At 41.2% G+C, this 27,833-nt stretch overlaps 3 protein-coding genes across 6 annotated transcripts; 1 reads left to right on the top strand and 2 right to left on the bottom strand.

The window, feature by feature from the left end:
* Positions 1 to 1,096: 1,096 nt before the first annotated feature.
* On the bottom strand, positions 1,097 to 5,632 carry cebp1 (CCAAT/enhancer binding protein (C/EBP) 1). Its single transcript, XM_033985610.2, has 4 exons — positions 5,555 to 5,632; positions 4,361 to 4,591; positions 2,935 to 3,271; positions 1,097 to 1,215 (listed from the first exon to the last, which is right to left on the bottom strand). Exons 1-3 carry the CDS (start codon positions 5,630 to 5,632, stop codon positions 2,969 to 2,971), a joined length of 612 nt encoding a protein of 203 aa, XP_033841501.1. The 3' UTR covers positions 1,097 to 1,215; positions 2,935 to 2,968.
* Positions 5,633 to 6,245: 613 nt separating this feature from the next.
* ngdn (neuroguidin, EIF4E binding protein) lies at positions 6,246 to 11,461 on the top strand. Its single transcript, XM_033985729.2, has 11 exons — positions 6,246 to 6,291; positions 6,551 to 6,610; positions 6,692 to 6,763; positions 6,877 to 7,014; positions 7,107 to 7,191; positions 7,349 to 7,401; positions 7,689 to 7,794; positions 8,571 to 8,745; positions 9,564 to 9,717; positions 11,218 to 11,281; positions 11,376 to 11,461. The coding sequence occupies exons 1-11, from the start codon at positions 6,271 to 6,273 to the stop codon at positions 11,393 to 11,395; spliced, it is 948 nt and encodes a 315-aa protein (XP_033841620.1). The 5' UTR covers positions 6,246 to 6,270; the 3' UTR covers positions 11,396 to 11,461.
* Positions 11,462 to 12,190: 729 nt separating this feature from the next.
* On the bottom strand, positions 12,191 to 27,660 carry pabpn1 (poly(A) binding protein, nuclear 1). Of its 4 annotated transcripts, none has more exons than XM_055230230.1 (7): positions 27,237 to 27,649; positions 25,816 to 25,924; positions 25,439 to 25,506; positions 25,242 to 25,348; positions 25,065 to 25,152; positions 21,939 to 22,090; positions 12,191 to 12,864 (listed from the first exon to the last, which is right to left on the bottom strand). In XM_055230230.1, the coding sequence occupies exons 1-7, from the start codon at positions 27,369 to 27,371 to the stop codon at positions 12,669 to 12,671; spliced, it is 855 nt and encodes a 284-aa protein (XP_055086205.1). In that variant the 5' UTR covers positions 27,372 to 27,649; the 3' UTR covers positions 12,191 to 12,668. The 4 variants fall into 4 exon arrangements, with proteins under 4 accessions (XP_055086205.1, XP_055086206.1, XP_033841626.1 ...); XM_055230231.1 differs by having other exon boundaries at positions 25,439 to 25,503; XM_033985735.2 differs by lacking the exon at positions 12,191 to 12,864 and adding an exon at positions 13,704 to 13,903 and having other exon boundaries at positions 27,237 to 27,660.
* Between the last annotated feature and the right edge of the window lie 173 nt (positions 27,661 to 27,833).

Here is a 27,833-nt window from a genome sequence, read left to right as displayed (position 1 = left end):
TTTAAATAAAGTTTGGTGAAGTTTTGTGACGCTGGAGGAAAAAATTATTTTTACCGAAAAAAACCCATTTAATACGACGAAGCAGAATTTATACTGTTATAACTGTGAGAAATATTTTGGATTTTCATACTAGTTTTATATAAATATTTCACATTTTAGTAGTAATATCATTTTTATATAAATATTTTGGATTTTTATAAGTATTATTATTTTTATTTATACTATAATTATTCCACATTTTAGAAGAAACATTATTTTTATATAAATATTTCACTTTTTTTATTTTTCTTTCATATTTTTTATTTATACTGTAACAATTTCACATTTTAGAAGTAATAATATTTTTATTTAGGAAAATAAAACCAACATCACCCCATTTAGTACAAGCAGTAAAGTACTGTACAAAAGTATAAATATTTGGTATCTGTGCTTTACTTAAGTATATTTTCCAGTGTGTACTTTTTACTTTCACTTTAGTACATGTGAGAGCAGTATCTGTACTTTTTTCTTCACTACATTTTTGACCTGAACTAAAAAGTAAAAGTATCTGAGGGATTATTTTTAACACAAACAAAAATATACAAATAAAAACAGAAAAAAAAAACATCAATTCATCAACAAAATTCAGCTCCAATCTTTATCAAAATCTCCACATTTGAAGCTTTAAAGACTCAAAATCTGCACAAAATACTTTTACTTTTCACATTTTAAATTAATCCTTTTCCTTACGCAGATTTTCCATGTGATACTTTTACTTTTACTTGAGTATTTATACTTCAACTTGAACAGGCCTCACATCTAAAGGCCCAAGTTTCATTTACGAGTTAGAAAACGTCAAACGCCCCAGATCATTGTAAAAAAAAAAAAAGACTCAAAAACTTAAAAGTACTGCAGTATTTATATATATATTTATTTAGGATTTAAGTTACTACAATGAAAAAACAACAGAGCCGACCCCAAACACGTTCTGTCTGTTGCGTCGTCGTCTAAACCAAAGGATGTCTGAATTGTATAATCTCTGGATCCGGTTTTTTGGCGTCTCCTCTTCGGTCTGTCGGCCCCTCCCCCCTCGCCCTCCCCCCCGTCGCGTCCACTATCTCTACGTCCCGTCCGATGCCGTCGCAGCCACAGGAAAACTCTGGCAGCCCCCGAGCGTCTGATACCATCTCGTCTCTCTCTCTCCATCTCCGTCCTGATGTGTTGAAATCTCTCGCTCTGGTTAAAAAAAAAAAAAAAACGGTCTCTGGTGTGACATCCGCTCCTGTGGCTGCCGTTTACGGGAAATGGACGAAAAGACGACGCCAAGTAGACGTCCTAGAAATACTGATTGTTAATAATGACAGACCGCGGCGTTACGTGAAGTCGCTGAAAACAATAATCAAACGTGTTCTCGTGCGACGCTTTTATCAGCTCAGAACGCAAGAAGAAGAAGAAGAAGAAGTCGACATTACACAATCCTGACGGGATAATTTTACTTCTGAGCAAATGTTCAAATGGTTATAGCGGCGCGGTTGTGAAACGCGCTTGGGCAACGAAACATCCGAGTTCAGTTGTGAAGGTAGAATCTGAAGAAATCAAATCAGTGGCTCAGTCGGTAGAGCGTTCGGCCTCTGATCTGAACGTTCGTGTTTTTAAATCCCGGTTAATCTTTGGTTAAACGCAGGCTGGTCGTGCGATTCCGGCTCCCACAGATGAATCGTTGTCGTTGTTTTGTTCTTGGGCGAGACACTTAACCCTCCTCGCCCTCAGTGTGATTATATAAACGGACGTTGCTAACCTGCTAGCTTACCGTCCTGACACGTGGGCCGATTTGATCACAGTTTCACGAATCGTTTGCCGTTACGTGACCTTTAAAATGACGTAACTCTGAACTTCACGCTCTCATTCTCTTACAATTTTGTGCAGGGTTTCAAAATGGTCTTGTTTTTGTTAAACTGTTTACATAAATGGACGTAGCTAACCTGCTAGCCAAGCGTTCTAAACAGGAAGTGATCACGGGCGCGCTCGTATGTTCGTATTAACCCTCTACATGATCCTGCCGTTTTTATTTCACTATTGTGTCTGTAAATCAAGATATGAACATTAATAACAGACAAATCAGGTCCTTCTTTCCCCGAGGTCGCTCCCGTTAGCGTTAGCAACAGGTTTGATTGACAGCGTTGCTAAGCGCCCGCTCCCTGTTAAACCAGAGGTGCAACTGGGAAGCGGCTTTACTTTCAACATCCTCGCTCTGGATTGGCTCTGCGGTTGCTATGATACTCGCAGCTCCAGATTAGCCGCTATAACTGTTAGCCTCGATGAGCTGAGCTTCATTTGGGGACTCGTTCCTTTTAGCATCAAGAATCATTTCAAGTAGATAACACAGTATTCACAGTAGAAATATCCAACAGCAGTGACAACATATCACAACAAAAAGCGGCACTGTGTAACTTTTCTGGTGAGGGGTTCGGCTTCCGCTTGTATCCATGGAGACGTCGTTTAGCAAGACAGAATATCTCGGTGTTTTCTTGCTCTTTTCCTTCTGTATATTTGTTTTGCGTCGACTTTCACGCCGCTGAAGCTGTTTTAAACGTGAAATATAAAAATAAACTTGAAGCGACAGTTACACGTCAGATCTGCGGACTGGGGGTTTTCCGAGGTATTTTTGTAAACGCAAGATAAATACCGTAATAAAATCCCCTACTGCGGAACACCCCCGGCAACGCGCTAACTAAACTATCTACACGGAAACAAACATGTATCTGCTGACCCTCCACCTGAAAAGTTACAGAGTGCGCCTTTAACAGTACTGATGTTAGCGACCGCAGCGATTGGCCAATGTCGTTGTGTTGTCATCGGAAACACTTTCTCATTTCACCATCGCTGAAGGAGTCTTGCACAAAAAGTCCCGTATCCGTATTTTTGTCTTTTTGTTGTTTGTTTGTTTTTTTGTACCTGTTTTCCTCCAGTCCACGAGGGGGCGCCAGGTTCACATGGAGGCGTCCCCGGCCCCCTCGTCCACCCCCGACATGTGTCTCTGGGACAGGACGTGTTTTAGCATGTCCAGCTCCTGTGTCAGCTGACCTATCCGCAGCTGGAGTCTCTGGTTCTCGTCCTGCAGCTGGAGCGCCCTCTGCTGGGTGAGCATGATCCTGCGCCGAGCCTTGTCCCGACTTTTCCGGACGGCGATGTTGTTCCTCTCGCGCCGCAGACGGTACTCGGCGCTGTCCTTGCTGATGCTCCTCTTGGTCACCGGGGGGCGCAGCGACGGGTGAAGGAACGGAGAGAAGTCCTGGGGAAAAAAACAAAAAAACAAAAACAAAACACAGAGTCAGAGTGTGTTTGATCTCTGAAAACACTCTGTGCCACTTTGTGATGTCATCATGTGGTCGTACAGGTGTTTTTAAACTCCACACACCTTCATTTCTAGAATCATTTCGATCATTTATGCCTCTGGAGTTCCCACTTATCTCGACTGAACTGAAGGTAAAAGGAGGAGTTAATGTGAAAACTACCACTTGATGACATCACAAGGTGGAACAGAGCGTTTCTTAATCGTTGATACTCGTGGGATTCGGCAGCGTCGCGTCATCATTTTGGTACAAATGAAAAAACTGTGCTGCTCTAGTGTGACGTGCATCTGTCCATAGGGGGCGCTCCATTGGACACCGCAGTTTTCTAACGCGGAAGTCAGAGGATTTGTCTCTTTTATGAAGTGGTTTTAGATGAATATTGTGATTTAAAAAGTGTAAATTATAACAGAATAATCCACAGAGATGAGAACCATAGAGACACAAACTCATACGACTGATTTAAATAACACTTCTTTTTTTTTTTTAAGACAAAGTTCTCCTCATCTTATTCTTGTTTGCATAAACCAGGGGTGGGTAAACTACGGCCCGGGGGCCACAGACGGCCCATTGGGCTTATTAATCCGGCCCAGCAAACGTGACCAAATTATGGCGCATTTCAGCTACATCAGGTCTGTATTACTCTGTCATTCTCTTATCAGCCTTTCTGCAAAAATAAGATTATGAAAGAAAAGAAAAGTGGATAGTGAGCGACAACAAAACATTTTTTCACCAAAGTCTGATCAAAGTACCAAGGTGAGCTTTTTGCTGGTTTTCAAATTAGCAAAAGCTTCTTCTCTGATGGCGAGTTTTTAAAAGAATGCAAAGTAAAAGTAGTAAAGTACTACTAAAGTACTATTTCAATACTATTGCAGTTATGGCCTCCCCTGTAAAAATAGAGATGAATAACTAAAAATAAATATTGTTTATAGTGATAATAAAACTGAATATTTAATGATGTAAAAAGGGGAATCGCCGACAAAAACAGCGCCCCCACCTGTTGAGAACATGAACCTGAACAGCGCCCCCACCTGTTGAGGGCTGTGGAGGTGCTCCCCGGCCCCTGTGATGGAGCTGGAGGTGGTGCTGATGCAGGTGGAGCTGTAGGGCAGGTAGGACAGTCCCATCATCTGGTCGCCGAGGCCTCGGTCGTCCGCCCTGAGCCCCGGCGAGTACAGGACGTCCATCTGAGGCGGCGCCGACGGCCCCTGGTACGAGCTCACCCACTCCTGGATCACAGACGACCCCCTGGAATCGGACATCTGCAGGAAAAACAGGAAAAATCAGAGGGAATGTGATGAAAATGGTGTAAATCTGTTTGAAAATGTGGAGAATGTTACTGTTTCTTCAGTTTGTTTTGTATTTCATTAAACTCATTCTAACATAATTTTGTGTTTTAGTCACGACAAACACATTTTACTGTTTAATGAAGCTTCAGTAAAACAAAACCTGTTATTCTCTGGTTCATGGGACGGTTGCTATAGTAATTATCAATTCAAAACTAGTGTCCATAAACCGGGAAACTGTCGCTCGTCAATATTTAATCAATTTACAATTTAAAATAAAAAATAAAAACACATTAAACGGGTCAGATTCCTAAGCCCCAAACCATTTTGAATCTCTGAACATCTAAACATTTTATTACTTAAAAATACAAGATAAACTACATAATAGTACAAAGTAAAAGTAAAAGTAACACATGAAAAAATCGACTTAAGTTACAATGTTAAAATGTACTTAAAGAGTAAAAAGTAAAAGTATTTGTCACAGATTTGGCGTCTTATGAAGCTTCAAATGTGGTGATTTTGATAAAGATTTGAATAAAAATACTTTTACTTTTCAGGCCTGTTCAAAAATGTAGTGGAGTAGAAAGTACAGATACTGCTCTCAAATGTACTCAAGTAAAAGTAAAAAGACAGACACCTAAAATAGTACTGAAATAAAGTACTTTACTACTTTTACTTTGTTACGTTCCACCACTGCATTTCAAAAATCTGCTAGAAGTAAGTAGACAAGTAAAATAAATAAATAAATAAATAAATAAAAAATAATAATAAAATTACATGAAGAAAATATTTAAAAAGTAATTAAATACATATGTAAATAAGATGATTGGCCAATTAATAATAATAATTGTAACAAAATCTAAACAGTGGACTAATATAAGTGTCTAATATAATAGTGAGTAGGACCTGTGTGCAGAGCTGTGGTAGAGTCTGTCTTACCATCAGACGTTCTCCTCTGAAAGTCTCGGTGCAAATGGTCCGAAGTGAATCAGGTGTAAGAAAAATATACAGACACATCCCCCCAGAGTCTCCTCCTCCATCGCTGCCTCATCATCACAGACCTGCTGCTTGTGTAAGGATCAAACTGAGGAACTGACAAAGAACATGCACCGCACACACAGATAAACACGTATGCAGCATAATCAAACATCTGAGAGAAAACTACCTACTATACTCAAGTCACTTTACAGAGATGTTATATTAGAGTCTATTTTTAGTTTATTTTTAAATTATTATAAGTTATTTATCTATTTTCTTGTTTCATTGCATGTACCATTTTCCTTCTCTTCTTTAACTGTGTGGTGCAATACTGGAATTTCCCCACTGTGGGACTAATAAAGGCACATCTTATCTTATCTTACCTGCCTAAAAAATCACATTCACACCTTTAAATTAATTATATTTAAATTATTATGTGCTGGAAAAGTAATTTACATGTATTAATTTCATCCTATGTTTTGTTTAATGAGTAAATAATAACAACTTATAACAGAAATAAAATAATAAGTAATAACAATAACTAAATGTATTCAAATGGGCACATATTAAAGGCCAGTAATTCATTTACGAAGTAAAACAGCCCTTTTTAATTAAGCGGTTGCGAAATTGGTTTTGTTTGCGCTACGTCGGCTTCCGTAGTTCGCCTCGCTGTCAAAATGGCCGCCGCTGTTGACAACGTGAGTGGAAATTTATGAGCTTTTCATCAAATTTTAAGCTTATTCCCGGTTTCATTTGACATTATTACTTGTGTATGTTATAGTTATGTTTTATACTTGCGTTAGAGAGTTTATGAAAGTATAATTATTATCGATTTATTGTTAAATAGTAGCGGAGTATTTTTTTTTGCTAACATGCTAATGTGTAAAGTCCATTACAAAGCTCCTATTTTTCATTTTATTGCTTCAGTTAATGTTATATTATGTCTGTTTTTTCTAGGAGTTGGTGGAAAGTGATCTGCCTAAAGCTGTGCAGCTGCTAAACAACCTCACAGAGCAGGTAATGAGTCGTTAATATACAGCATACAAGGTCCTTTAATTTGATATTGAAGCATATAAATGTATCCTTTTTTTTTTTCAGGTGGTGTCTGTCACAAGTCACGTACGCGAGCTCCTAAATAAATTGAAAGATGGAGCTTTTAAGACTGAAAAGGTTAATTAGTGTTATTATTAGTGTGTTAAGTCAAAGTAGGCCCAAAAAACTATACTTAACTTAATATTTTGTCTACTCCTGAGAAGTATTAAAGTTTTTTTTGTCTCTGTTAGGGTTTGTCATTTTTGGACCTCCGATACCACCTTCTCCTGTTTTATTTGCAAGACCTGACCCACCTCGTGAGCATCAAAACAGAAGGAGGTCGAATCAAAGACAGTGAAGCTTTGGAGCGGATAGTTACAGTCCGAACGGTAACGATATAAAATGAAATGAATGAATGAAATGTCATGTGCGTTTTAGCAGCTGACATGATTTTGAATTTGTCTTTTTCTATTTTGCTAAGGTCCTGGAAAAGATGAGACCACTGGACCACAAACTGAAATACCAGATTGATAAACTGGTGCGCACAGCTGTAACCGGCAGTGTAGGTGAGGATTTAAAGCTATTACATTACGCAAAATCGACTTTCGTGAGATTTTAGCCATGTTCTAATGCTGTTACCTCAATTAAAACATACCTGGGCCCTTTTGTGAACAGTGACGGAGCCTGTATCCTTGTGATTAAACCTAAAATTTATACTTTTAGCTGAAAACGATCCTCTACAACTTCGCCCTAATCCTGGGAATCTTCAAAGCAAGGTAAGCATGTTACATCAGTCACTCGTTCAATGTTTTTATCTTTATTTTTACTACTTTCTACATTTTAAATACACACAGAAGACATCAAATATATGAAGTAACATATATGGAATTATGTAGTAAAGAAAAAAGAGAAGTAACTTTCCCAAAATAGCAAAAGGTGGCTACTTTTAGGATTTGAATATAAAATAAAAAAAACAAAATCCATATATTTGCCTGGTAGTTTCTGTTTTATAAAGAGACTGTGGTGGAATAGCTGATATCATGTTTTTTTATGGTATTTTCAGCTGAGTGAGTCTGAATCTGAAGAGGAGGATACAGATACAGCTAAAAAACCCAGACAACCCACTGCGAAGAAGTACATTCCACCAAAGATCGCTCCGATGCATTATGGTAAGACAAGACAAGTTTGTTTTTATTTTTTACATTCAATCCTGAGCTCATTATTAACCAAATCCGCCATGTTTTTTGGACACATGTGTAAAACTTGTATCGAAATGCCTTTGCTAAAACCTATGGTGGAACATGACAAAGTAAAAAACATTGAATGATTGTATTTAAGTATAAATTGTAGGTCTTTGTACTTTATTTGAGTAGATTTTAAACTAGATACTTCTACTTTACTTGAGTACATTTGAGAGCAGTATTTGTACTTTCTACTCCACTACATTTTTGAACAGGACTGAAAAGTAAATGCATTTTTTATTATTGTGAGACCTGCTGAAAAGGCTGAGGTTTAATTTTTAACACGTTCAGAATTTGATGTTTTTATTTGTGTATTTTTGTTTACTCAAGACCTCAAAATCTGTGAGAAATACTTTTACTTTTTACTCTTTAAATACATTTTTAAACAGGTACTCAAACATGTTTACCTAGATTTTTTTGTGATATTTTTGCCCTCTGTACTTTTAATTAAGTAACAAAATGGAGGACTTATTCCACCATTGGCCTAAATAATATAAAAAGTAAACAAAGGAGCAGTGGGACATTGTGATAAGGATCTGAGTCACTGCTCCTAAAATACATCTCTCATAATCTCTGTTGGTTTGCTTTAGGTAAATTTAAAATTGTCTGAGGTGTGATGGTAAAATCCCAGCTCTAGATCATGAGTATTTGAATTTAAGAGTCAAAGTAAATGTGTGTTTTTCTAATGTCCATGTCTGTGTCAGATGGAGACGTGACGGAGGTGGACAGGAAGCAGGCGCAGGTGGAGCGGCTGAAGCGAGCGGCTCTGAGGAGCTCTGTGATCCAGGAGCTGAGGCAGCAGTACAGCGACGCCCCCGAGGAGATCAGGGACCGCCAGGACTTTCAGAGCGAGAGGGAGAGTCGAGAGGAGGCGCACAGGTCAGGGTTCCCACGAGTCCTGCAAATTCTGGAAAACCTGGAAAATAATTGTCTTGTTTTCCAGACATGGAATCACAGAAAAAAAGGGCAAATATCCTGGAAAATATCTCTGCACTTTGCTTTTCTGTTTATGGGATATCAAATTAATAGACTTTTACTGCCACGTCTTAGAGCAGTTGGGGTTTTTAAAACCTGCATTAAAATTCACCAAAATGCAGGAAATTGTACAAATTGTACAAAATATCTTGGGGGATGATCCCCAAGGACTTTAGTTACAGCCTTAGGCTTAGACCACATCATTATTATAAAAACTAAAAAAAGAGGGTAATCTGTCTGTGGGCACCGTGATTATACAGCTAAAAATGTCCTGGAAAATTATTCCCAGCAAAGTGTGGAAACCCTGACAGGAATTTTGATAAAATGATTAAAAGCTCATACAGGTTGTGTGGGATTATTAAGGAGCGATCAAACTCATCTTGGTTTGGTCCTGTGCTGATCCAAGTCTTGTCCAGTTTTAGTTCTGGATTAAGTCCAAGTTTAGTCCCAGTTTTGATGTGGTGTGTTTAAGTATGAACTGTTAATCTGCTTAACTACAAGTCTTGTCATTATGACCCGAGTTGTGATTATATTTGTTGATACAGTTGTGTGACGTCCTGATATTTCACGTGTTATTTGAATTGAGTGTGTTGAATAAAAGGTTACTGCGTGTAAGAAAGGCTGATGTTATAATAGCACATCTGAAAACGCAGCAGTACGAGTGAATGTATTTTGTCTGATTGTTGTAAACTTAAAAATAATGTTGTGTTTTCTGTTTGTAGGAAAAACTACGAGGAGTCGATGATGGTTCGTCTGCAGACGTCAAAGAGTCAGAAAAACTCCCAAAAGAGGCGCCTGATGGGGATGGCAGGACAGCTCGGTGGGATTACGCACTTTGGAGACATCTCGGCGCTAACGGGAGGAGAGACGGGTTTGGTAAGTGCACGATGCAAAAAGACGCGTAATAAAACTTAAAGGTCCCATATCACGCAAAACTGACTCTTGTAGCTTTAATCCATGTTCTAAGGCTGTTTCCTCCACAAAAATAGACCTGGAGTTGTGTTTTGTTTCATTCACACATGTTTGAGTCACACTTTATTATTCGTCTGTCACATCTCCAAAGCTCAAAACGCTCTGTTCCACCTTGTGATGTCATCAAGTGGTAGTTTTCACGTTAACAGCTCCTTTTACCTTTAGTTCAGTCGAGATAAGTTGCAATTCTAGAGCTGAAATGATCCAAATGATTCTAGAAATGAAGGTGTGTGGAGTTTAAAAACACAGCAGAGCACTTCCTGTATCATCACATGATGACATCACAAGGTGGAACAGAGTGTTTTCAGTTTGAGGGAAGAACTCAGCCTAAATATGCAGGGGTTGATGCTCAGAAATACAGTTTAGTGCCTTACCTCTTAGGGGGCGACCGTGGCTCAGTCGGTAGAGTCTTGTCCACTGATCTGAGGGTTGGCTTGATTCCTGTAAAGGGTGAGCAGATTTTCAAAACTCAAAACTGGGACACACCCGGGTCGATGGTTTGTGTAAAGCAAATTGTGAAAAGAGAGATTTGTGTCAGAATCTGAAGGATCACAGGCTTTTTTTGCCTTATGCTCATTTTTTATATTTAAGATAAACAAATGACAAGATATTCACTTTACTGTTTTTCTAATTGTTCAAAAATAGAGAGTCCTGGTTTAGACCTGGTTTAGTCTTGGTTTAGACCTGGTTTAATCCTGGCTTAGTCCTGGTTTAATCCTGGTTTAGTCCCCGTTTAGACCTGGTTTAGTCCTAGTTTAGTCCTGGTTTAGACCTGGTTTAGTCCTTTAGACCTGGTTTAGACCTGGTTTAGTCCTTTAGGCCTGGTTTAGTCCTAGTTTAGTCATTTAGGCCTGGTTTAGACCTGGTTTAGACCTGGTTTAGACCTGGTTTAGTCCTGGTTGAGTCCTTTAGGCCTGGTTTAGACCTGGTTTAGTCCTTTAGACCTGGTTTAGTCCTGGTTTAGGCCTTTAGTCCTGGTTTAGACCTGGTTTAGTCCTTTAGTCCTAGTTTAGGCCTGGTTTAGTCCTTTAGGCCTGGTTTAGACCTGGTTTAGTCCTGGTTTAGACCTGGTTTAGACCTGGTTTAGTGTCAGTAGGGACGTCCCTCACCCTGTTGCTGTATTTCTAATATGTTTAACTTTTATATACTTCCACACTTGTATAATTTAGTAACATTTTTGGCAGCGTACGTGTTTGGCTCTGGGGCTACGATACTTTCACACTCGGCTGACTTGGATACGCTACAGTTTCCTAAGACTTTCTAATGAGGGCACGAGTAATGGCTCTGTATTAAGTGGGTGGAAGCTGCGGAAAAGTCACTGAAGCTTGCGGGTTGTTTGCTGCTTTATAACTGTGCCCTGGAAACATAAACCCTCTGTGAACGACGCGTTTCTTTCTGTTGCAGGACGGGGACAGCGCCAGACCCAAGAAGAAAAAGAAAATCATGAAGAAGAAAACAAAAAGAAAAGGTGAGTAACGTGTATTTTTGGATGATTTTGATGCTTTTATCATGAATATTTTTGTACAATATAATGAGTTTTTATTTTTTTTAATTTTTTGCAGCATTCAAAAAGCACAGATGAGCCGTTTTGACCGAAGGAGTACATTTGATGGCTGTTGTAAACCATTGAAATAAACTTGTTGATTCATGGTGTTGTGCGGTGTGGTTCCTGTAGGGGGCAGTCACGCTACACGTTTGAACACAAGGGCCTCGTGGGCTCTTAATGTTTAAAACCAAGGGCGTTTGAGGACAGGCATAATTCAGTTAATATTTTATGAGCAGTCAAGAAGAAGCACTCAGTTTTGTTACTTAAATAAAAGTACTAAAGTAAAAATATCACATGAAAAAAATCTACTTGAGTAAAAGTATTAAAGGACCTGTTTAAAATGAGTAAAACGGAGATTTTGAGATAATATAGCTTCAAATGAACAAAATGTTAGCATAAAGTACAACTGAAACTGATTTTATTTTTTTTAACGTTTATTTAGTGATATTTCTGTTTGCTCAAATTATAAATTGATGTGTCAAAAAAATAATAAATAAAAATAAAACTTTAGTCCAGCTTAAAAATGTAGAGTAGAAAGTAGATGCGGGCTTTTAAATGTACTTAGATTTAAAAGCGGATATTTTTACATTTGAGTACAGATATACATTTTATACTTTTTAACCACAGTATTTTTACTTTTACTTCGCTACGTGGTTGCTAAATCAGTTTTCTAAAATGACATACGTCAATATAAAGTCTTAACAGTTCACGGGGTTAGCATTAGCATCATTAGCTCAACACTAACTGCGCTTTCAGGTTTAGCATTAGCAACATTAGCCTAACACTGTAACGGCATCTTGAAAAGCTCCACAAAAACGACACAAAACCATCATTTTTACACAATGTCTTTATTTTTTTTCTAATTACAGACTCATGGGATAAAAATAAAAATGCAAAACATTTTTTCAAACCCACTCCCTTTTTTTTTTTTTTCCAATAAAAACAAAAATTCTCCACACAAACCCAGCCCCTGACTTTCCCCTCCCTAAAATAACAGCTCCGGCCCACTCTTTTATTTTATTTTTTTTAGTTAAATTAATCCACGCCACTGGCTCTGATGCCCTCCCCAGAGCAGCCGTGACTACACTGTGCCAAGTCAGAGATAGGGGGCGCTATAAGGTCCGCACTGTACACCTCAAAAACCTCCCTGGTCTCTGTTCCTGCTGTCCCCTGGCCTGCTCTTCGCTCCACTTTCCTCATGTGCCTGTGTTTTGTGTTTTGAGTGTATATGCCTGCCATTGATGTGTGTGGAAATAAGGGGGAAAAAAATCTAAAAATTAAGAAAAAAAACAAAAAAAAAGTTGGGTTATCAGCGCTTGTTATTGTAGTAAATCCCCCCCGCGGCTGGCCGGTGGTCGCCCTGCCCCCCTCCCCCGCCCCCCCACACGGACAGGATGGGGTGAGTGTGCATAGCGGGAGCAGAGAGTGAGAGAGACGCCGCCGAGACAGCGGGGGGCGCCTGTGCCACCTGGGGAGGGGTCGTCAGCCTCCACTGGTCCTGAAACCTGAAACGACAAGAAGTGGTCTAATATACAGAGAGAGGAGGGAGGGGGATAGACCAGGGAGGAAAGGACGAGGAGGAGAGGGGTGACACGAGGGGAGGAAGAGACAGGAGGAGGAGGAACGAGGGAAGCTCAAAAATAAATAAAAAAACACTGATGCTTGCTGAAGATGAGTCGTAGCCATGCGAGACGAGGGGGGGATGTGAACGAAATGACGCCCCGAAACGGATAAACAAAAATTAGTATTAAAAAAAAAAAAGCAACAGCTGATACGGACTCTCCATCACTGTCTGGAGGAAGAATGGACCGAAACAAAAAAGGAGGGAAGAAGCAGGAAGATGAGTGGAATGACAGAAGCGAGGAGACATAAGGGGGTGAGGGGGGGTAAATGAATGAACTACAACAAACTTAAAAACAACAATCTGCAACATCCACGAATGTACAGAACATTAAAAACAAAAAAATATGAATACGCCTTTTTTTTTTTCGTTTCCCCCCTTTTGTTTTGTCTTTTTTCTGTTTTTTTTTCTTTTTTTCAGGGGGGTGAAGGTGAGTGGATGGGCTGTGATGGTGAAAGCAGGTGTTCACAGCCAGACCAAGGAGACACAGCTGCAGCCTGAGGTACCAAAATATTCACATTTTTCCCCTTTGTATTGTTTTTTTTTTTTTTTCATTCCCTCCCTTTATCCCGCCCACAAAAAAACCAACAAAATAAAAATAAAAACTTGCCACACTGAAGTCCCCTCAGTGTATACCTTACCAGGGGCGACCTGCTGCACCAAAATGGGCACACGCATGCTCACTCACACCAGTCTCTCTGTCCGGGGAGGAGTATTTTTTGCTTTTCTTTTCTTTTTTTTGTCTTTTTTTTCCTCCTCTCCTCTGGGTATTTCTTCTTTTAATGTTGGGCGAGGGGGAAAGGGGGTGGGCTTTGTCGCTCTGTGTGTGTTTTAATGGGACAGATAGAGGGAGAGAGAGTATATTTGGGGGGGATTTGGGTGTTTAGTAAGGGGAATACCACGATGTTGTTCGCCCTCGGCCCCTGGAAAAGAGAGAGAGAAAAAGAGGGTGAGATTTTTTTTCTGTTTGGTTTAAGAAGACACACCAATTTGCATGGCGTCAGGGTTTATATGAGCGTTTAAGTGCGCAAAAGTGTCGCTGTCGATGTGCGGCTGAGGCTAAGCAGGGATCTTATTGCGTGCCTTTGATCCTTAAAGTGGTGTTAAGGGGGAAAAGGAGGGAAGCTTGGAAGAGGAGGGATATTTCCGAATCTTTAAAAAAAAATAAAAATAAAAAATACAAAAAATCCTGATTGTTGTGTGCGTGTGAGGGGGCAGCAAAGGCACTCTCGCCCTCTTTCTCTCTCTCTGTGGGACTCTGCTGCCGAGGTCACTGTGGGGAGAAACGTAGAGGACACACGCGCACACACACGCACAGAAACAGCACACACACACGCACGCACAGAAACACCACACACACACACGCACAACACTACAGCTATATCCCCAGCAGAGACAGAACACACACACACACACACACACACACACAGGATAACACACATCAATGGTGACTGTCCACAAAAGCACAGATCTCCTTTGTTACGTTTCACAATTACTTAAAATTACTTCTGGAAAATGATTTCAAGCAAAGTGTAGGACCCCTGCATTTAACAGATCCACTGCCTTTTTATATTAAAGATGTTTATATGTACGCACATCATGGATAAACACGTGATATTTGTAAATGTAAATGATCCAAACATTTTCAGATAGAACTCAAATTAGTCACATGTGAACCCATAATATCAACTTAAATGAGTGTAGTCGACTCATTCTCCATATTCAAATGGAACTTTGAAAGTGCAGTGTTGGATTTATAAGACGGGAAATAAGGCACCACTGCATGTGACACAAAGGTTCCACCAAACTGTTATGATGAAATCTGCAGGGACAAATAAGTGTAACTTCCTGCATTTTGGCCCTGGACTGTGTAAAGAAGTGGATTAAGTGAATGTGACGCTGGAGCTACAGTAACAATATCAATCAATTTAAGTTTGAGTTAAAGCTTCAGCTTTGAACAAACAAAGTTCTACTCCACTACATTTTTAACTGGACTGAGTTAAGATACCTGCTCTCAAAGTAGTAAAAGTAAGAAGTACCCACTGTAAAATGTACTCAAACTCTACTGAAGTACAGTATTTTACTACTTGTGTTTAGGCAGCGGTGGAAGGGAACAAAGTACATTTTTTGCTGCTTTAAAGTTCAACAGAGCAACACGTAACTTTAAACTAGGATTATGTCATTTTTAATAATCCCAAATTCTGAAGTTAAACCTGGAGCGGTCCAATCTTAATATTTGGAAAATGTAATGGGAGAATGACCAGTGGCCGTCGCCGTTTGAGCTTCAGACTCACATGGGCCAAATCCCATTTCTCATAATTTGCTTCTTCAAATCCTCTGATTTTAATCACACCCACAACAGACTCGTATGAGCCCCCTCCCCTCTCCGTCCGTCTCTGCCTTTCTCTCCCTCGCCATCTCTCTCCCTCCCTCCCTTCATGCCTGTGCCTCTGCCCCTCTTCCTCTCTCCCTCCCTTCATGTCTCCCTCTACCTCCCTTCATGCCTCACTTCCCCTCTCTTCATGTCTCCCTCCCTCCCTGTGTCTCCCCCTCCCTCCCTCCCTCCCTCCCTCCCTCCCTTCATGTCTCCCTCTACCTCCCTTCATGCCTCACTTCCCCTCTCTTCATGTCTCCCTCCCTCCCTCCCTCCCTTCATGCCTCTCCCTCTCCCTCCTTTGGCCAGAAGCACAAACTGAGGAGTGAAGGAGCTGACACTTTGAGGAGGCAAGTTTTGTGAAACAGGAACGAGCCACAGAAAACCACACATCTCCATATCTCACCTCAGACACACACACAAAACACGCACACACACATAAAACACACGCACAAACGCAGCTCAGTGGCAACAAACAAAAATGCGCTGGGACCAGGCTGCAGAAATGCCCTCGTTTCTGGAGTGACGTCTGAAAAGGTGCAATGTAATGGTCATGAACATGCAGGACTTTAAACACAAACAAAATTATACAAAACAAACAAGAAAATTTCAAAATCCCAGCCTTTTGCCAAAACCAAACTTGGGGCAGAGGAGATCGGAGGAGATCAGAGGAGATGTGGAGGTAGAGCTGGATGGAGGAGGATCACATTAGCTTCTCTTACTGTTAGCTTCTTGCTACTTAGTGACTAACGCTTAAACTTTGGACACCAACTCTGCATATTCATTTAACAAAAAAAGGTACAAAGGTCACTCACATTATGTCATGACTGAAATAAAATACTTTTGTTCAACAGGACCCAAATTAAAGATGTATTCAGTTTTAAAGTTCCCATATTACTCCATTTTCCGATCCGTTTTAATGTTTCCCCATCACCAGTAGACCTGGAGTTAGTCTAAATGTGCAGTGAAACAAAGGACGAGTTCTTCACTCAAACTGAAAACACTCCGTTCCACCTTGTGATGTCATCATGTGGTGATACAGGAAGTGCTCCACTGTGTTTGTAAACTCCACACACCTTCACTAGAATCATTTTGATCATTTCAGTGTAATATAGGACCTTTTAAGTCATGTTATAATGTTGTTACCTCATCAAAAACAGACCTGGAGTCGTGTCCAAATGATTCCAGCGAAGGTGTATGGAGTTTTAAAACACAGTAGAGCACTTCCTGTATTCCACATGACGACATCACAAGGTGGAACACAGTGTTCAGTTTGAGAACTCAGACCTAGAGTTGGGTTTGTGTGTTAAACATGTGTGAATGAAACAGAACCCTTCACATTTAGGCTGTTTGTGATGAGGAAACATTAGAACATGGATCAGAAAACAGCGTAATATTGGGCCTTTAACAATGGACTAAAACTTAAAAACTGACACAGTACAGATTACCACTCTTGTCTATATATGCGCCACTTCCAAAACCATTACTGCAATTGGAAAACTTGAAACAGCTCAAGAGCGAGCGTCTTTTCAGCCCGATACACTGCGCTGCCAATAGCCTTATCTGTTAGTAGTCTTGCTGTGTAATCTGAAGCCCGATAACGAGTAACATTTTGTGGCCTTGTTGAGACGGATTTTGGTGCCAGAGGTTTTATGGAGCAGAACTTTTGGGAAAGCTTTTGCCTTCCCAAGCGGTCCGGGGGAAAAGACGCACTGATTTGGAGTTTTTTTGGACATGCTCCCAAAAACGAGACAAGGCAAAAACCAACTTAAAAACATGAGGCTGCCTTCTCCGATTTTGTTTGTAATGAACTCCTGATACACTGACCACACCTACTTCTTTTGTTAATTTATAAACTGTTATGCATAATAATAAAAGACCTTTAAGTACATTTTAACTGACTCTTGTAACTTGATAAGGAAACATTATAAACTAAACTAGAAAATAGTGTAATATGGGCCCTTTAAGTATAAATGTGCTGCTTCTCTTCGAGCTCGTGTTTCCTGTGAGTGATCCAGGTCAAATATGTAATGTGTTTGTCAATAACACAGTGGTGGGAATATTAACTCGAGTCTATGAAACTGGGAGCGATCGATAGCAGTCATATTGGATCTGATTTTCTAAGTAACAAGGAAACTATGATTAACACCAGTGATGTAAAAATGGGACCAAAGATATGATAAACTAGGTCATTTCACCTTTCACATTCACCTCTCGATGCAAACTGCTTTTTCAACAATGTATTCCAAGTGTTGAAAATAACAAAATGGTATCTAGCGTTTGCGTAAATGCCGATGAAACTTAACCAAAGTTTCAACACAACAGCGACTGCAACTTCATTGTTAGCGTCACCACTTCCTGTTCAGTTTTAAAGTTTTTTGCCGAGTCACACTAAACATGAATATTTAAAGATGAGTCAGTGGACGGAGCTGTGGGTAGATGTCACTGATGTTAAACACGACACAAATAAAATGAATACTGTGTTTAGAAAGAGGCGTGTTTGTGTCTCAATGCTAACGCTAATGCTAATTCTGAGGCATAATAAATATTAAAACAACACTACAAAACGAAGTATTTGACATGTAAAATAAAAACTACCCAATTATTTTTTTATCAATTTGAATTTTAATAGGTTGTTTATTTTATATCTTTCAATTTTGATAAAAGTTTGCATAAACTTTGCGACCACTGTGTAAAGAGACTGTATAAAGAAGTGGACTGAGTGTGACGTCACCCACAGAGTTCAGCTCCAAATGAAACACATCGAGGTTTGAGCAGTTAGAGGTGAATTTGGAATTCCGACTGCAAATATAACATCCAAAGAGCCAATCCAGAGCGCGGCTGTTGAAGGTAACGCCCCTGCCCCTCAAACCTGTTGCTAAGGCTAGCGGGAGCGACATCAAGGAAAGGAGGCGCCAGATTTGTCTGTTATTAATGTTCATACAAACATTTCAGACCAAAACGACGAGTCTGACAGCAGCAGTTACAAAGAGAGAAGGGACAGACGTTTTTTTTTTTAATAAAGTGAATTGAAGCCAGAATCGCACCCATGATCACTCATTATTTGAAGCGTGGAGCCTAGCAGGTTAGCTATGTCCATTTATATATAGATATACAGTCTGTGTTTGAAACAAAGTGAGCTAGCTAGCGTGCTACTGTGCACAGAGCCTATTAAAAGATCCACTGTACAGTAGTTAAATTGCAACATCAAGCACTTTGTCTTCAATGACGCAACTGCCCTAACTGAACTCTGATAAACCTAACTGCTACTTGCGAAATGGTTAGCAAGAAAAGCCAAAACGGTATGCTAGCAACATTTGTAAGGAATAAAGGAAATACTCCCACATTTTCAGTAATTTGGCTCTGACCACCATCTTGTAATTGTGTCCTTACATATGAGGACAGCTCACATGCAGATGATCAACACAGTATGCTAGCAACATTCGTAAAACATACTCCCACGTTTTCCGTAATCTGGCTCTGACCACCATCTTGTATTTGTGTCCTTACATATGTGGCCAGTTCACACGCAGATGAATGGAAGTGCCTTGTCCAAGTGCAGTTCGAGGCTCTTTGGTATGTGCGGGAGTGGCCGAGCGAGTACACAACGTGATTAGAGCGGTTCTGACCTTGAAGCCCAGACACAGTCGCACACAAACGCAGCCAAATCATAAGACAACCCCCTCAATAGAGATACACTGTACCAGCAGCGCTAACGGTAAAACACAGGGGTCAAGGCAGCGGCTACAGCCAAATGAGATAAAAACACAAAGATAATCGGAAATTGTTGAGTTTCTTAAACAGCCACTTATTCGGGAAAATATACTGGAAAATAGGCAGAGCATTAAGTCTTAAGCAACGCTCTCGAAGTGGGATCCAGATGCCGATGATCGCACGAAATTCAAATCTGTTCAAAAGGCCAGTGTGTGTGTCAGGAGTTGGCATCGGTGGGATTTATAGCGCCATTGTTCCTTTGACAGTGTCAGACAATATAAAGAGCGCTCTCCAACCTCTCCAGTGCCCTCTGTGTCCTCGCCAAGACCGGGGACGAGACAGTTTGAGCCAATCTTGTGTCTCATCTGGTCTGAATGAGATCAAAAAGACGAGATTTTGACAGGATTTTTACATAAATCGTTCATTCCCCAATTTTGGCCCTCAACGTTTATAAATTAATTTCATCTAAAGCAGACCTGTGCTTGTGTCTCTATAGTTATAATCTACGACATATGTGGATCATTCTGTTATAATTTACACATTTTAAATCATAATATTAATCTAAAACAACTTAAAAGAAACAGGTCCGCTGATTTCAACGTTAGAAAACTGCGGTGTCCAATGGGAGCTGACGCCGCCGTAAACATCACAACAAAGCGCGAGTATCACCGATTAAGAAAGTAAAACTGGAGAAGGAAGTACGTACGTCGCAGTGGGTAACGGTGGAGGTTAAACGGGGGCAGAGCAAACAAAATGGCGTCTTGGAAATAAGCGATTCAAAAGATTACTCAAACATGAATCACTCCTAATACAACTTCAGAGGCTCAACGAGAAGAAACGACTTGAACATGGTTAAAAGATCTGAAAAGAACAGTTTGAAGAACAGGTCTGACTTCATATTTTGTTGTCGTTGTAGCGCTGCTTTTTGGACCTGCAGCAAACTCGGCAAACTTGGCCAAATGTAAACACATGGGAAAGAAATCTCACGAGATCATTTTCCACATGTGCGCACAATCTACTCACAAGATCAAAACCAGGGCTCCAGTCTAATGATCTGAGTTGGGTCCACCAGAGCCCACCGCTTATTCAAGGCATCATGATATATACTGTCCTGAAACGGCCTCAACAATAAAAGGCGAAATGCATAACTTAAATCAGACCTGTTCTGCAAAATTGACTTTTCTGATCTTTTAAACATGTCGTAGTTGTTTCTTCTCGTTGAGCCTCTGAAGTTGTATTTGGGGTGATTCATGTTTGAGAAATGTTTAATCGACAACTTTCAAGACGCCATTTTGTCGATCTGCCCTTGTTTAACCTCCATCGGTACGGTTCTCCAGTTTTATTTTCTTAATCGGAGATCTGCAAGTTTCATGCTTCTCTTCAAAAGATGAATGCAGTGTCTCAAACATAGACTGTTTATGTAAATGAACATAGCTAACCTGCTAGCCACTGTGTTCCAAACAGGAAGTGATCATGTGCGTGCGTCCAGCTCCATCGACTCTGGCTGCAGTTCACTTTCTATGTAAAAGACTTGTCATTTTGGTTTTAAAATGTTCTTTTTAACTCGCTCTACAGGATCCTGGGGTTTTTATTTCACAATTATTAATGTTCATATCTTGATTTACGGACACAAGAGAAGGTCACTCCCGCTAGCGTTAGCAACAGGTTTGATTGACAGCGTTGCAAAGCGTCCAATCCCTGCTAAACCAGCTGTACGAGCAAGAAAGGGCGTTACCTTCATCAGCCTCGCTCCAGATTGGCTCTTTGGTTGCTATGATACTCGTGGTCGGAATTCCAAATATGTAACTCTGCTCCAGATTCGCCGCTGTACCTGCTCTAGCCTCGATGAGCTTCATTTGACTGAAGCTGAACGCTGTGGTGACGTCACACTCACTCAGTCCACTTCTTTATACAGTCTGTGTGTGTCTTATTGACAAATTAGATGAAAAAAAAAAAAGCCAAACTTGCATCACAGAAGCCACCAGAGAGTGACCTGAGCACATTGTCCTCAGCTTTGACTGGTTTTGGCGTCCGATCAGAGGTTCTTTTGTTTAGCTGTCAATAAAAACAATAATTTAAATGTGTTCTATACTATTTAATCAGCGTTTATAATGAGGACAGAGGAGACAGGAGAGGGGATGTGATGAGGACCTGTCACATGTCACAGGAACATTTTTAGTAGCACTGGACCAAATTTTGAGCTCTGGGATGTCTTGAATAAAGCCAATCAAGGGACATTTTACTTAAAAAAGTAACCATGAAAAAAAGGTTCCACCCCTGGCACCAGCTTACTCTAATGACCTACGACCCCTGACCCCGTTTCACACGAGACGACCCAGAAACCTACCACAGCCGACTGTCCACTCCCAGGCATTTTCTGAAACAAATTACTTCCCTTCCAACTACCACCACCACATTCAAACGTTTTATGGGAATTTTGACTATAAAACAACTCACAACTGCTGTATTTGATCAGAAAACATTTGAATTTGGTTTATCGACGTTACCGGTCTCATTTTCTGAACTTCTACACGCCAAATCACGGTGAAAATGTAGCCCAGATCAAAAACGTGAAGCTGCGTCTAGCTCCATAAGCCAAAAAATGTCTTTAAAAAGCAGTCACACACTAACAAACAATTAAAAATGTTCTGGGAGAATGACATTTTAATAACAAAATTACACTCACACAGAACTTCAATGTAATTCAAACAAGACAACCATCCTGTCTTAGCCTAGACTTACAAATCCCCTGTCTACCTCCTCCTAGCAGGTCCAGTACAGAGCAGACTAGTTCAGAGAGTGTGAATGGTGTGGGCTCATGCAGGTGGTGGGTGGGTGGGTGGGTGCGGTGTTGGTGGCGATGGGCTCACCTGAAGGCCCGTCCTCTGCCTCTAGGGGGCGTGTATCCGCTGTAGTATCGAGCACGTGATGAGAAGCTTCCTCCTCGCGACCTGAACCGAGCCCTGGGGAAACCGCGGTCTGTGGTGCTGATCCCCGGCCTGTTCGTCCGCTTTGCACCCACCTGACGACAGCAGCGGAAGGGGGCGGAGTTAGGGCAGGAAACGGCTTAACATGCAAACACAGCTGCAAATAAGAACCATCTTGCACTCTCGAGACTTCAGGGATCGGCCTCCTGCAGGTGCTCAGAGTCAGGACCGAACCGGGACCGAACCAGGAGTGAACCGGGACTGAACCGGGACTGAACCAGGGGAATCAGTGTTTGTTTTCTGCAACTAAAACCCGGAAAAAAAAACTTCCTGAAAATGTGAGACAGGCTCTAACTTTAACAATGTTTAAATCCAGGCTCCAAACAGTTCTGTTTAGCTGCATGTGACTGAAAGGGTTTTTATTTTGCCTCTTCTCCTTTAATATTAATTGTATGATGATTATTTATGTTTTGATTTATTGTATTCTGATTTTAATGTCTTTCTTATTCTGTAAAGCACTTTGAATTACTTTGTGTATGAATTGTGCTATACAAATAAACTTGCCGTGTTGTTCCATTCAAAAACCCAATCTGATACTGATACTTGGCCTTATTGTACTTGTCAATACCGATACCAGGCTGATACCACATTGTGTGGCTACTCCTTTTTGTTACAGCACAAGAGCAAAAAAAAACAACAACAAAAACAACCAAAAAATGAAAACAAAACAAACAATAAAAAGCTAGCGCCGCTGCAGTGCTGTACTCTTTAAAGTTATTTTAGTAGTCAAGTTCGTAGTTAAGTTCAGCGTCCACTCAAAAGGCTAAATGAAGGTATCAAAGAGCTAACACAAATGTCTTTTCTGTCATTATCGGTGTGTCTTAAGTGTATGCAGAGCCTCCACAGTCTCATTTAACCTGCTCTGGGTGTTAGCTTTAGTGCACTATTTAAGCTTTTGCAAATACCAGTATTTAATTTATTTTCTGCTCTACAATAAGATTTGAGCTGAAGAGGGTTGAATAACGCACTTCTATGGTTCATTATAGATAAAAACTACTAAAGCAAAAGACGAAGTTCAAATGTCAACTGGACAAATCGTTACAGGAGTGAAGACTTTGCTGCTCATTCTTCAGTTGTGGTCAGATTACTGCTGGTGGCCACTGCCTTACATCTATCAGAGGGGAGGGGCTAACCACACTGAAACTGTAAACAGCTATTGTCTCCAGTTTCAGCTGAAACTAACCTATTCAGCCCTTAACGACCCTGCTGTTGTTCTGGGTCTGAGGATGGAGTTGTAGATGGGGGAGAGATTATGTCTCAGGCCCCCATTCCTGTTTAAGGATTCTCTTTCCTAACAAAAAATCGCTTCATTTACTCTCCTCTCAAACTATTTTTCTCTGGCTCAGATCTGAACTTCACTGTCTTCAAGACGTGGTTAGTGTCTGAGATGGAGATGTACATTAGACTGGGGTCCAGAGGAACTCTCATGCTGGTGTTGGAGAAACTAAACCGCTACTCCAGAAGAGGATGTACTCGTTTAGTTTCTCCAGTGTAACGCTCACTGCACTCTTCACTACACTAAATGGAGTAGACTTCATTATTTTGTTTATGGCTCGGAGTTTCGTCCTTAGGGTGAACCAGTTTTTGCCTTAAAGTGTTTGTGGGTTTGAAAGACAGGAATCTCATACTGGCTGAAAATTCTCTGAAGTTTTTCAGATACACTCGTTGTGTAAGGCATGGTTACACCTTTCCTTCTTGGTTCAGATTCTTGTTGTCCTGGTTTTTAGCTCTTTTAGATCTATTGAAGGCCCATTTTGGCTATCCACAGGCAGAGAGGGCTTTCTCCACCTGGACGACTGAGAATCTACAGAGACAAAAACTACTGAAGTGTTTCAATGTGCAGTTCACTTATTGCAGATCATGTTTGGTTTTTTTTTGTTTTTTTTATAATATTGTACATTTAGTATAGTTTTGAGTCAGTAACTGCATCAGTGGCATAAATTAGCATCAATATTATCATCCATTTTCTTCAGCAATATATCACTTGTTAAATGCGTTTTCATGACAGCGTAATAATGAGGACACTTTTGTCGTAGTTTAAGTGTATAGATCTCCCAACGTAATAGTAAAAGAGTGCATTTTTTCTCTTTATTGGGTACTGCACATCCACAAACTGCTTGCAAAAGTGAGTAAAAAAGGGGCATTTGAAGGTTTTCCAGGTTTGAATGATGGAAAGAAAAGATTCCAAATGTAAACTAACGATATGAAATGTTAACCATAATCGCCTGGAGGACCCCACACTAAATCCTGTTTGCTTTACAATACAAAATTATACTGTTGGTGTCAAGTAACCAGACTTGGAGATTTAACCTGCATTTGTCTCCAGTAGGTTAGACGACTGTAACGTCCCACTCACTGGCCTCTCCAAACGAGCCTTAAGACATAAAAGTACATCCAGAACACTGCTGCTCGGGTCAGGACTAGAACCAGGAAGTACTTCACACATGTGTCCTGTGGCTCAGGTCTGTGGCTCCTGTGGCTCAGAGACTTTAAAGCAGCTGTGCTTGTGAACAAGTCTCTCCATGGACCAGCACCAAAGAACATCTCCATCTCACACTCTGGGCACCAGCAGGAGGCCGGTCCCTGAAGTCCTCAGAGTCATAGGGAAACAGCATTTCAGATTTATGCAGCTAAACCCTAGAACAGTCTTACTGAAGATGAGAGACCGGCGTCTGTATTGACAATGTTTAAATCCGGGCTCAAACAGTTCTGTTTATCTGTGCATGTGACTAAAATGGTTTTATTTTGTCTCTTCTCTTAATATTAATTTTATGATGATTATTTATATTTAGATTTGTTGGACTGTGATTTTAATGTCCGTCTTATTCTGTAAAGTCCTATCCAAATAAACTTGCCTTGCCTAAGTTTTTGAACTTGGAAGATATTCTGTTTAGTCTAGTACAAATTTCTAAATGTGAAGTCTCTGTATTAAGACAAAGACTGGTGACTCCAGTGAGAACTTAAAGATACAGAACACCATATAAACAAATACAAGAATCATGTTCTCACCTTTATCTGCCTTCCTCTGAATAGAGACTCGTCCAATGCCATGGCCGTCCTAACAGATTCTTTGTCTGCAAATTCGATATATGCAAAACTGGAAAACAGAAGCGCACAAAGCAGTTTATTTAGTACAAAATCGTTTAAAATGTAAATGTTTAAAGTACATCACATTCGGGCTCTTACCCTTTGGGATGCCCTGTATATTTGTCACATAAAATCGTTACTCTGTTGACTGAACCGCAGCCGTGGAAGTGCGCCTCGAGCTCCTCTGCTGTAGCTCCATAATCCACCTGAAACAGACAAATGCAGATAAACCGGGTCCATCAGCGGCTGCTCCCCGAGAACCACATGACGTAAACATTTGTTGGAACGTCACTTACATTCCCGACATAAATCGATCTGCCGTCTGCTTCGATCTTTTCTTCAATGGACATAATGACGGGGCCTACTGCACACAAGAGAAACTGTATTAAATCTCAAACAGGGAAACTTCAGAAAAACTTGTGTGAGATTCAAATGTAAACAGTGGCTTTGTTTACATGCACACAGAAATCTGATTATTTGAAATTTGATTTCTGGACCTTTATTTTGCAGTTTACATGCCATTTCAATAGTGTTATAACTACAGAAATCTGCTAATAATTTGATCTGAAGTGTACAGTCAGAGCTCACACTGCAGTTGGAGTGTGCGTGTGTGCGCAGTCAGAGCGAAGTTTTAGTGTGTATGTGTGAGCAGCCACAGCTCAAAGTGCAGTACCTGGCGGTGGACTTAGGTTCATCTGTTTCTCCACCTCGTTCTGTAGCTCCTTCAGCTTCTCCGCCTCTTCCTCCATCTCTCTCACACGGGCTTTGATCGCCTCCAGCTCCTGAAACACAGTTCAAAGCATGGCGCAGATGTGAAATGTGTCCTGAAGTTTGGCTCACTTTGTACTTTTATAATCATTTAAATGTGACCGATTTAAAATGCATAGATCTTTTAAACAACCACGGAGAAGGCAAAGGTGAGATTTTGTTACTCCACACAAGGATCGCAGGCTCTGGTCCAGCAGTGGTGCACTGCAGCACTGTGGGAGTCTACTACATCCACAACTGTCTCTGCTGTCACTGCGCCTCAAATGTCATAAAACTCTGGACATGATACTCTCTTATCCTACACTACTATCCGCTTTTATGTTTTAGATTACACAGCTGCTGGTCTACACGTGTGGCATCAAAGACGAAATTGGCGCAGCGCTCCAAATATGGCCATGCTGTCCACACATTTTTGGCACATGCTTTCTCCTTCCTCAGGGTCCAGTAAAATGCCGATGGATGCAAACCCAGCCCCTAAAACGCCGCCCCTGGTAATGCTGCTGCTCCCCACGAGACTGGTGTGGACTGAAACTGGGAGGAACTCTGCGCCAGTCTGCAGAAGAAGCGCATTACTATGTACGCCCCGTGACCACGAACAAAATCACAACCAAAACACTACAGAGAAGGAACCGGGTCACGTCTCCTGCAGCATCAGACATATGCAGTAGTTAATTCACAACATAAACTAACGAAAGGGAACAAATTGTCTGCACAGCTGCGAGTGTGCGAAAAGAAGCACAACAACACATTGATTTGCAGCTGTCGGCGGCTCCTGGGGTCATTTGGATGCGGCACAAGTCACCCGTGATCAATAAGCCGACCCCAGCCCGCATTGCCCCGGCTTAGAACGGGCATCTGACACGAAATCCAGCAGTGAACAAGAAAAACACGGAGAAATAAACCACAAAAACATGTTTACCGTAGGCTGCGACTCGCACGGTGGCTGCTAACGACAAAAAAGGCCTCTCCTACCCTCACCCCAGTCTGTCTCCAGCATCCCCGTCTCGCATTTTTTGCAATGAGGGTTTTCTTCCCCACTGCCCGTGCTCGTGCTGCCCCTGGCGCAGAGAAACTGGAGCCGCTGTTGCGCCAAAATGGCCGCCGCCACCGCGCACGTCACCGCCCATCCTCACTGTTTCTGCTGCACTGCATGATCCACAATGGCGGACAACACCGACATGGCGACGGCAGTTACACACGCCGCATGTGACCCGCGATTTGTCAAAGAAAACGGTGATGCTGCGTCGTTCTCGTGTAAAAAAAACTCAATTATAAACCCGTTTCGCATCATTTCGTGTAGGTTTCTTTCTCTTTTCTCTTACTTACCGGGTCTTCAATAGCGGCCTCTCCTTCGTCTAACCCCGGTTCCTCGTCTCCCACGCCCGGGTCTTCTAGTTCGGGATGTCCGGGGTCAGAATCCAGCAAAGATTCGTCAGCTAGTCCGTTCCCAAACTCCGCCATCGCCCTGGTCCAACGGTAGCGACGTGCCTCGTGGCTAAAGCTACACTAAAGGCCCGGCTCACACACAGCGCGCGCGGCAAGGGGGAACCCGCGGAAAACGGTTAAAACGGCCAATAAAACCCGAAATACCGCTCTACCCGCTACCAAAAAGCCCCGAGATGAACGAGAGTCACGTGTATCCTCTCCCCCGCGCGGAAAATCTCAGAATAATCGGCGAGAACGTTGTTTAAATAAGTTAAACGTGTATAAAAAAGCAGAGCGGTTGAGAGCGGTAACGTTTCCTTCGGTTAAGAAATGGATGGTGGGGGCGGGGCCATGTAGTACTGCGGGCGGAAAACTCTCGCTCTGATTGGTCCAAGCGAGATTCCAGACGTGCCCATGCGTGACGTAAACGCTTCCTATTGGTCGGTGAAGCAGGACGTTCCGGTTTGTAAAAGGCATGCGCTGTTTTGATTGGTCAAC

Source organism: Periophthalmus magnuspinnatus, chromosome 20, assembly GCF_009829125.3.
Source record: "Periophthalmus magnuspinnatus isolate fPerMag1 chromosome 20, fPerMag1.2.pri, whole genome shotgun sequence".
NCBI lineage: Eukaryota > Metazoa > Chordata > Actinopteri > Gobiiformes > Gobiidae > Periophthalmus > Periophthalmus magnuspinnatus.
Note: the sequence above shows the minus strand (reverse complement) of the source record. Positions and strands in the feature narration are given on the sequence as shown.